The 12,865-nt window shown below is 32.8% G+C and overlaps 1 protein-coding gene across 1 annotated transcript in view; it reads right to left on the reverse strand.

The window, feature by feature from the left end:
* Positions 1-12,865, reverse strand: part of TG (thyroglobulin) — a 224,689-nt gene that overhangs the window by 184,563 nt on the left and 27,261 nt on the right. The window contains exons 7-8 of the mRNA XM_075827934.1: positions 1,964-2,149; positions 76-1,164 (exon numbers count right to left, since the gene is read on the reverse strand). Coding sequence (XP_075684049.1) covers positions 76-1,164; positions 1,964-2,149 — 1,275 coding nt within the window. The remainder of the gene's footprint in view (positions 1-75; positions 1,165-1,963; positions 2,150-12,865) is intronic.

Below are 12,865 nucleotides of genomic sequence, written 5' to 3' on the forward strand. Positions count from 1 at the left end.
GGTGAAAGGTTCTCTTCATATAGGGTAAAAAGATATGATCTATCTATGGTAAATATGCGTTAAAAGAAAACTTACATTGAATATTTTCTCCAGATAATTTTTGAGTTCCCGAAATATTCTTGCCCTCTAGGTCAACACAAAAGCAATGCTTGCCGGCACACTGCACTGTTAAATAATTCCCTTTCTGGTCACAAGCTGGAATATACACATCCGACCCCGCAGGTTGGCTTCTCTGGAAAACTATTTGAGTCTCCTGCTCCCTTACACACTTGGAGGAACATGTTGGTTGTTGGTCCTGTGTCCTCGTTCCTTGAATTTCCCGACCTTGTTTATCAACACACCAACATTCAGATGTAGTGCACTGAATTTCTTCATATCGGCCATCCTTAGTACATGTCGGGACAAATATCCCATCTGGTCTCTTCTCACAGGCTTCAGACTCCACCAGTATCTTCACAGCTTCAAAAATGTCTTCAGCAACATTTGGTGGAATGGAGACAACATCTTGTAGAAATGTTGAAAATTCCTTACGTTCCAAAATGGACTCAAGGAATTCAACTCGGTTACGGTTTTCTCGCAGATTCACTGTGCGTCCAAAACTCGACAGTATTGGCTGGTTCAGGTTGAAGACGGGTTTTGATGAGTTTGATGAATTTTTTGTCAAGTAAGAATCTTCTGAGGAAAACAATTTTGCAAGTTCCTTAAAGTTTCCTCCACTGTACATTCCTGTTAAGCCAATCTGTTGTAAGAAATCACTAAAACTGAATTTGCTATTGGTACCAACTGCACCAGTGAAATTAAACGAACCCAGATTTTTTAGAAATTTCCCCCCAAATAAGGTTTGTTGAAATATTCTGGGGTTAGAAGTGAATTGGAGGGCAAATTCTACTTGTGTTTTTGAGGTGAAAAGCCCGAGGATCATATCACCAAGGAAGGTTCTGAGCTGGATCCTCTTATCTTCTGCATCTTGACCAGTTGCAGCCAGGACTCCAGAATTTAGAAATGTTTCTATCAAGTAGGACGGGCAGAATCTTGAGCTGATTTTTGCCCCTAACTCCTCTTCTTGAGTGAAAAACAAACTCTGTTGACTAAAGTGACCCACAGGTCCATAGAATAGGGTTGAGAGCGCTTGTCTTCTTCTGGTAGTGCAGTCTTCATAATAATCTATAAATGTTAAAAAAAGAAAAATTACACATTATTAAAATCAGGATTTTAATTGTAAACATATATGTTTTTAGTTTTTATTCCGGTGGCTTTTTATTTTTATATGACTATCCATAAAAATATACCAGGTTTCACACCGGCCACTGAAACACACACATAATAGACTAACATTTCCTGTGTTCTGTAGCTCAATTTTTAGCTTTGCTGTGTAGACTGGTACAATTTCAGCAGAGTCATCTCATTATCATTAGAAAGTGGGTTCACCTTTCATCTCATTATCATTAGGGGATGGGGATTTAATGAAAGATAACAGCTCTATTGAACTGCCGGAGTCCTAGATACTGGAAGGTAACACTATACACACACATAAGACTCTATATGCAGCTACTCTGACACTCTCTGGGGAGGGGCATTGCTCAATACTTTTCTGGAGACTGTATTAGTGGACACCATTCATTACAGCTGCCATAAAGCACACACCCTACTGCACTATCTATAAAGACAATACAAGAAGGCCGTGTGTATTTCCAACATTAAAAAAAAAACTATAATATTTAGAAAAAAAATAATAAAACTTAATTTTTCTAATACAGACTTACATCTAATTACTGGAACTAAAATTAAATAAATGATAAATTCCCTTTAAATTTACATATAATATTGACTAATTGTGCAAGTGCTTTAGTTATCTTGCGATGATCTTGATTCCATGTCTTGTATGGTGCATTGTGGGAGAAGTACTTTATTTCTTGGTTCTTGTCATCTATATATACAGTATGTATAAATAGATGTCTCTCACCGCACTTTGGTGTTTCCCCCGTGGTCCGCGATCCAGCGATTTCCCGTCCCTTGGAATCCAAACACCAACACTGGCCTCCCTCTTGGCACTGAACAGACTTATAACCCCCATCATCTTCACAAGATGGTATGTATACATCCCCCATCTGACCAGATGTAAAGGTCTGGACTTCACAAGCTGAAGGACCTGTGGGAAAAATCAGGAAGATAGTATCGGGAAATTTATATCAGCTATACATATATAATTATATGCCAGAAGATGCCCAGGTTATACCAGCATGCTCCATATCACTATACACAAGAAGATGTATAACTTATACCAGCTGTACATATATAATTATATGCCAGAAGATGCCCAGGTTATACCAGCATGCTCCATATCACTATATACAAGAAGATGTATAACTTATTCCAGCTGTACATATATAATTATATACAGAATATACCCAGGTTATACCAGCATGATCCATATCACTATATACAAGATGTATAACTTATACCAGCTGTACATATATAATTATATACAGAAGATACCCAGGTTATACCAGCCTGCTCCATATCACTATATACAAGAAGATGTATAACTTATACCAGCTGTACATATATAATTATATGCCAGAAGATGCCCAGGTTATACCAGCATGCTCCATATCACTATATACAAGAAGATGTGTAACTTATTCCAGCTGTACATATATAATTATATACAGAATATACCCAGGTTATACCAGCATGATCCATATCACTATATACAAGATGTATAACTTATACCAGCTGTACATATATAATTATATACAGAAGATGCCCAGGTTATACCAGCCTGCTCCATATCACTATATACAAGAAGATGTATAACTTATACCAGCTGTACATATATAATTATATGCCAGAAGATGCCCAGGTTATACCAGCATGCTCCATATCACTATATACAAGAAGATGTGTAACTTATTCCAGCTGTACATATATAATTATATACAGAATATACCCAGGTTATACCAGCATGATCCATATCACTATATACAAGATGTATAACTTATACCAGCTGTACATATATAATTATATACAGAAGATACCCAGGTTATACCAGCATGCTCCATATCACTATATACAAGAAGATGTATAACTTATACCAGCTGTACATTATAATTATATACAGAAGATACCCAGGTTATACCAGCATGCTCCATATCACTATATACAAGAAGATGTATAACTTATAGCAGCTGTACATATATAATTATATACAGAAGATGCCCAGGTTATACCAGCATGCTCCATATCACTATATACAAGAAGATGTATAACTTATACCAGCTATACATATATAATTATATACAGAAGATACCCAGGCTATACCAGCATGCTCCATATCACTATATACAAGAAGATGTATATCTTATACCAGCTGTACATATATAATTATATACAGAAGATACCCAGGTTATACCAGCATGCTTCATATCACAATATACAAGAAGATGTATAACTTATACCAGCTGTACATATATAACTATATACAGGAGATACCCAGGTTATACCAGCATGCTCCATATCACTATATACAAGAAGATGTATAACTTATTCCAGCTGTACATATATAATTATATACAGAAGATACCCAAGTTATACCAGCATGCTCCATATCACTATATACAAGAAGATGCATAGCTTATACCAGCTGTACATATATAATTATATACAGAAGACACCCAGGTTATACCAGCATGCTCCATATCACTATATACAAGAAGATGTATAACTTATACCAGCTGTACATTATAATTATATACAGAAGATACCCAGGTTATACCAGCACGCTCCATATCACTATATACAAGAAGATGTATAACTTATACCAGCTATACATATATAATTATATACAGAAGACACCCAGTTTATACCAGCATGCTCCATATCACTATATACAAGAAGATGTATAACTTATACCAGCTGTACATTATAATTATATACAGAAGATACCCAGGTTATACCACCATGCTCCATATCACTATATACAAGAAGATGTATAATTTATACCAGCTGTACATATATAATTATATACAGAAGATGCCCAGGTTATACCAGCATGCTCCATATCACTATATACAAGAAAACTTATAGCTTATACCAGCTCTACATATATAATTATATACAGAAGATGCCCAGGTTATACCAGCATGCTCTATATCACTATATACAAGAAGATGTATAACATACCAGCTGTACATATATAAATATATACAGAATATACCCAGGTTATACCAGCATGCTCCATATCACTATATACAGGAAGATGTATAACTTATACCAGCTGTACATATATAATTATATACAGAAGATACCCAGGTTATACCAGCATGCTCAATATAACTATATACAATAAGATGTATAACTTATACCAGCTGAAAATATATAATTATATATAGAAGATACCCAGGTTATACCAGCATGCCCCATATCACTATATACAGGAAGATGTATAACTTATACCAGCTGTACATATATAATTATATACAGAAGATACCCAGGTTATACCAGCATGCTCCATATCACTATGTACAAGAAGATGTATAACTTATACCAGCTGTACATGTATAATTATATACAGAAGATGCTCAGGTTATACCAGCATGCTCAATAACACTATATACAAGAAGATGTATAACTTATACCAGCTGTAAATATATAATTATATATAGAAGATACCCAGGTTATACCAGCATGCCCATATCACTATATACAGGAAGATGTATAACTTATACCAGCTGTACATATATAATTATATACAGAAGATACCCAGGTTATACCAGCATCCCCAATATCACTATATACAAGAAGATGTATAACTTATACCAGCTGTACATGTATAATTATATACAGAAGATGCTCAGGTTATACCAGCATGCTCAATATCACTATATACAAGAAGATGTATAACTTATACCAGCTGTACATATATAATTATATACAGAAGATACCCAGGTTATACCAACATCCCCAATATCACTATATACAAGAAGATGTATAACTTATAGCAGCTGTACATAAATAATTATATACAGAAGATACCCAGGTTATACCAGCATGCTCCTTATCACTATCTACAAGAAGATGTATAACTGATACCAGCTGTACATATATAATTATATAAAGATGATACCCAGGTTATACCAGCATGCTTTATATAACTATATACAAGAAGATATATAACTTATACCAGATGTACATATATAATTATAAAGAAAAGAAACCCAGGTTATACCAGCATGTTCCATATCACTATATACAAGAAGATGTATCAATTATACCAGCTGTACATATATAATTATATAGAGAAGATACCCAGGTTATACCAGCATGCTCAATAACACTATATACAATAAGATGTATAACTTATACCAGCTGTACATATATAATTATATACAGAAGATACCCAGGTTATACCAGCATGTTCCATATCACTATATACAAGAAGATGTATAACTTATACCAGCTGTACATATATAATTATATACAGAAGATGCCCAGGTTATACCAGCATGCTCCATATCACTATATACAGGAAGATGTATAACTTATACCAGCTGTACATATATAATTATATAGAGAAGATACCCAGGTCATACCAGCATGCTCAATATCACTATATACAAGACGATATATAACTTATACCTGCTGTACATATATAATTATATACAGAAGATGCCCAGGTTATACCAGCATGATCCATATCACTATATACAAGAAGATGTATAACTTATACCAGCTGTACATATATAATTATATACAGAAGATACCCAGGTTATACCAGCATGCTCCATATCACTATATACTAGAAGATATATAACTTATACCAGCTGTACATATCTAATTATATAGAAAAGATACCTAGGTTATACCATCATGCTCCATATCAATATATACAAGAAGATGTATAAATGATACCAGCTGTACATATATAAATATATACAGAAGATACCCAAGTTATACCAGCATGCTCCATATCACTATATACAAGAAGATGTATAACTGATACCAGCTGTACATATATAATTATATACAGAAGATACCCAGGTTATACCAGCATAACCCATATCACAATATACAAGAAGCTGTATAACTGATACCAGCTGTACATATATAATTATATACAGAAGATACCCAGGTTATACCAGCATGCTCCATATCAATATATACAAGAAGATGTATAACTTATACCAGCTGTACATATATAATTATATACAGAAGATACCCAGGTTATACCAGCATGCTCCATATCACTATATACAAGAAGATGTATAACTGATGCCAGCTGTACATATATAATTATATACAGAAGATACCCAGGTTATACCAGCATGCTCGATATCTCTATATACAAGAAGATGTATAACTTATAGCAGCTGTACATATATAATTATATACAGAAGATACCCAGGTTACACCAGCACGCTCCATATCACTATATACAAGATAATGTATAACTTATACCAGCTGTTCATATATAATTATATACAGAAGATACCCAGGTTATACCAGCATGCTCCTTATCACGATATACAAGAAGATGTATAACTTATACCAGCTGTGCATATATAATTATATACAGAAGATACCCAGATTTTACCAGCATTCCCCATATCACTATATACAAGAAGATGTATAACTTATACCAGCTATACATATATAATTATATACAGAAGATATCCCGGTTATACCAACATTCCCCATATCACTATATACAAGAAGATGTATAACTTATACCAGCTGAACATATATAATTATATACAGAAGATATCCAGGTTATACCAGCATGCTCCATATCAGTATATACAAGAAGATGTATAACTTATACCAGCTGTACATATATAATTATATACAGAAGATATCCAGGTTATACCAGCATGGTAGATATCGCTATATACAAGAAGATTTATAACATATAGCAGCTGTACATATATAATTATATACAGAAGATACCCAGGTTATACCAGCATGCTCCATATCACTATATACAAGAAGATGTATGACTTATACCAGCTGTACATATATAATTATATAGAGAAGATACCCAGGTTATACCAGCATGCTCCATATCACTATATACAAGAAGATGTATAACTTATACCAGCTGTACATATATAATTATATACAGAAGATACCCAGGTTATACCAGCATGCTCCATATCACTATATACAAGAAGATGTGTAACTTATACCAGCTGTACATATATAATTATATACAGAAGATACCCAGGTTATACCAGCATGATCCATATCACTATACACAAGAAGATGTATAACTTATACCAGCTGTACATATATAATTATATACAGAAGATACCCAGGTTATACTAGCATGCTCCATATCACTATATACAAGAAGATGTATAACTTATACCAGCTGTACATATATAATTATATACAGAAGATGCCAAGGTTATACCAGCATGCTCCATATCACTATATACAAGAAGATGTATAACTTATACCAGCTGTACACATATATTTATATACAGAATATACCCAGGTTATACCAGCATGATCTATATCACTATGTACAGGAAGATATATAACTTATACCAGCTGTACATATAGAATTATATACAGAAGATACCCAGGTTATACCTGCATGCTCCATATCACTATATACAAGAAGATATATAACTTATACCAGCTGTACATATATAATTATATACAGAAGATACCCAGGTTATACCAGCATGCTCCATATCACTATATACAAGAAGATGTATAACTTCTACCAGCTGTACATATATAATTATATACAAAAGACACCCAGGTTATACCAGCATGCTCCATATCATTATATACAAGAAGATGTATGACTTATACCAGCTGTACATATATAATTATATACAGAAGATGCCCAGGTTACACCAGCATGCTCCATATCACTGTATTCAAGAAGATGTATAACTTAAACCAGCTGTACATATATAAATTATATACAGAAGATACCCAGGTTATAACAGCATGTACCATATCACTATATACAAGAAGATGTATAACTTATAGCAGCTGTACATATATAATTATATACAGAATATACCCAGGTTATACCATCATGCTCCATATCACTATATACAAGAAGATGTATAACTTCTACCAGCTGTACATATATAATTATATACAGAAGACACCCAGGTTATACCAGCATGCTCCATATCATTATATACAAGAAGATGTATGACTTATACCAGCTGTACATATATAATTATATACAGAAGATGCCCAGGTTATACCAGCATGCTCCATATCACTATATACAAGAAGATGTATAACATACCAGCTGTACATATATAAATATATACAGAATATACCCAGGTTATACCAGCATGCTTCATATCACTATATACAGGAAGATGTATAACTTATACCAGCTGTACATATATAATTATATACAGAAGATACCCAGGTTATACCAGCATGCTCCATATCACTATATACAATAAGATGTATAACTTATACCAGCTGTAAATATATAATTATATATGGAAGATACCCAGGTTATACCAGCATGCCCCATATCACTATATACAGGAAGATGTATAACTTATACCAGCTGTACATATATAATTATATACAGAAGATACCCAGGTTATACCAGCATCCCCAATATCACTATATACAAGAAGATGTATAACTTATACCAGCTGTACATGTATAATTATATACAGAAGATGCTCAGGTTATACCAGCATGCTCAATATCACTATATACAAGAAGATGTATAACTTATACCAGCTGTAAATATATAATTATATATGGAAGATACCCAGGTTATACCAGCATGCCCCATATCACTATATACAGGAAGATGTATAACTTATACCAGCTGTACATATATAATTATATACAGAAGATACCCAGGTTATACCAGCATGCTCCATATCACTATGTACAAGAAGATGTATAACTTATACCAGCTGTACATGTATAATTATATACAGAAGATGCTCAGGTTATACCAGCATGCTCAATATCACTATATACAAGAAGATGTATAACTTATACCAGCTGTAAATATATAATTATATATAGAAGATACCCAGGTTATACCAGCATGCCCCATATCACTATATACAGGAAGATGTATAACTTATACCAGCTGTACATATATAATTATATACAGAAGATACCCAGGTTATACCAGCATCCCCAATATCACTATATACAAGAAGATGTATAACTTATACCAGCTGTACATGTATAATTATATACAGAAGATGCTCAGGTTATAGCAGCATGCTCAATATCACTATATACAAGAAGATGTATAACTTATACCAGCTGTAAATATATAATTATATATAGAAGATACCCAGGTTATACCAGCATGCCCCATATCACTATATACAGGAAGATGTATAACTTATACCAGCTGTACATATATAATTATATACAGAAGATACCCAGGTTATACCAGCATCCCTAATATCACTATATACAAGAAGATGTATAACTTATACCAGCTGTACATGTATAATTATATACAGAAGATGCTCAGGTTATACCAGCATGCTCAATATCAATATATACAAGAAGATGTATAACTTATACCAGCTGTAAATATATAATTACATATGGAAGATACCCAGGTTATACCAGCATGCCCCATATCACTATATACAGGAAGATGTATAACTTATACCAGCTGTACATATATAATTATATACAGAAGATACCCAGGTTATACCAGCATGCTCCATATCACTATGTACAAGAAGATGTATAACTTATACCAGCTGTACATGTATAATTATATACAGAAGATGCTCAGGTTATACCAGCATGCTCAATATCACTATATACAAGAAGATGTATAACTTATACCAGCTGTAAATATATAATTATATATAGAAGATACCCAGGTTATACCAGCATGCCCCATATCACTATATACAGGAAGATGTATAACTTATACCAGCTGTACATATATAATTATATACAGAAGATACCCAGGTTATACCAGCATCCCCAATATCACTATATACAAGAAGATGTATAACTTATACCAGCTGTACATATAATTATAAAGAAAAGAAACCCAGGTTATACCAGCATGTTCCATATCACTATATACAAGAAGATGTATAAATTATACCAGCTGTACATATATAATTATATAGAGAAGATACCCAGGTTATACCAGCATGCTCAATAACACTATATACAATAAGATGTATAACTTATACCAGCTGTACATATATAATTATATACAGAAGATACCCAGGTTATACCAGCATGTTCCATATCACTATATACAAGAAGATGTATAACTTATACCAGCTGTACATATATAATTATATACAGAAGATGCCCAGGTTATACCAGCATGCTCCATATCACTATATACAGGAAGATGTATAACTTATACCAGCTGTACATATATAATTATATAGAGAAGATACCCAGGTCATACCAGCATGCTCAATATCACTATATACAAGACGATATATAACTTATACCTGCTGTACATATATAATTATATACAGAAGATGCCCAGGTTATACCAGCATGATCCATATCACTATATACAAGAAGATGTATAACTTATACCAGCTGTACATATATAATTATATACAGAAGATACCCAGGTTATACCAGCATGCTCCATATCACTATATACTAGAAGATATATAACTTATACCAGCTGTACATATATAATTATATAGAAAAGATACCTAGGTTATACCATCATGCTCCATATCAATATATACAAGAAGATGTATAAATGATACCAGCTGTACATATATAAATATATACAGAAGATACCCAGGTTATACCAGCATAACCCATATCACAATATACAAGAAGATGTATAACTGATACCAGCTGTACATAATTAATTAAATACAGAAGATACCCAGGTTATACCAGCATGCTCCATATCACTTTATACAAGAAGATGTATCATTTATACCAGCTGTACATATATAATTATATACAGAAGATACCCAGGTTATGCCAGCATGCTCCATATCAATATATACAAGACGATGTATAACTTATACCAGCTGTACATATATAATTATATACAGAAGATACCCAGGTTATACAAGCATGCTCCATATCAATATATACAAGAAGATGTATAACTGATGCCAGCTGTACATATATAATTATATACAGAAGATACCCAGGTTATACCAGCATGCTCGATATCTCTATATACAAGATGATGTATAACTTATAGCAGCTGTACATATATAATTATATACAGAAGATACCCAGGTTACACCAGCACGCTTCATATCACTATATACAAGATAATGTATAACTTATACCAGCTGTTCATATATAATTATATACAGAAGATACCCAGGTTATACCAGCATGCTCCATATCACTATATACAAGAAGATGTATAACTTATACCAGCTGTGCATATATAATTATATACAGAAGATACCCAGATTTTACCAGCATTCCCCATATCACTATATACAAGAAGATGTATAACTTATACCAGCTATACATATATAATTATATACAGAAGATATCCAGGTTATACCAGCATTCCCCATATCACTATATACAAGAAGATGTATAACTTATACCAGCTATACATATATAATTATATACAGAAGATATCCAGGTTATACAAGCATTCCCCATATCACTATATACAAGAAGATGTATAACTTATACCAGCTGTACATATATAATTATATACAGAAGATATCCAGGTTATACCAGCATGGTAGATACCGCTATATACAAGAAGATTTATAACTTATAGCAGCTGTACATATATAATTATATACAGAAGATACCCAGGTTATACCAGCATGCTCCATATCACTATATACTAGAAGATATATAACTTATACCAGCTGTACATATATAATTATATAGAAAAGATACCTAGGTTATACCATCATGCTCCATATCAATATATACAAGAAGATGTATAAATGATACCAGCTGTACATATATAAATATATACAGAAGATACCCAAGTTATACCAGCATGCTCCATATCACTATATACAAGAAGATGTATAACTGATACCAGCTGTACATATATAATTATATACAGAAGATACCCAGGTTATACCAGCATAACCCATATCACAATATACAAGAAGATGTATAACTGATACCAGCTGTACATAAATAATTATATACAGAAGATACCCAGGTTATACCAGCATGCTCCATATCACTTTATACAAGAAGATGTATCATTTATACCAGCTGTACATATATAATTATATACAGAAGATACCCAGGTTATACCAGCATGCTCCATATCACTATATACAAGAAGATGTATAACTTATACCAGCTGTACATATATAATTATATAAAGATGATACCCAGGTTATACCAGCATGCTTTATATAACTATATACAAGAAGATATATAACTTATACCAGATGTACATATATAATTATATACAGAAGATACCCAGGTTATACCAGCATGCACCATATCACTATATACAAGAAGATATAAAACTTATACCAGCTGTACATATAATTATAAAGAAAAGAAACCCAGGTTATACCAGCATGTTCCATATCACTATATACAAGAAGATGTATAAATTATACCAGCTGTACATATATAATTATATAGAGAAGATACCCAGGTCATACCAGCATGCTCAATATCACTATATACAAGACGATATATAACTTATACCTGCTGTACATATATAATTATATACAGAAGATGCCCAGGTTATACCAGCATGATCCATATCACTATATACAAGAAGATGTATAACTTATAGCAGCTGTACATATATAATTATATACAGAAGACACCCAGGTTATACCAGCATGCTCCATATCACTATATACTAGAAGATGTATAACTTCTACCAGCTGTACATATATAATTATATACAAAAGACACCCAGGTTATA

This window comes from Rhinoderma darwinii, chromosome 5 (assembly GCF_050947455.1).
Source record: "Rhinoderma darwinii isolate aRhiDar2 chromosome 5, aRhiDar2.hap1, whole genome shotgun sequence".
NCBI classification, from domain to species: Eukaryota; Metazoa; Chordata; class Amphibia; order Anura; family Rhinodermatidae; genus Rhinoderma; species Rhinoderma darwinii.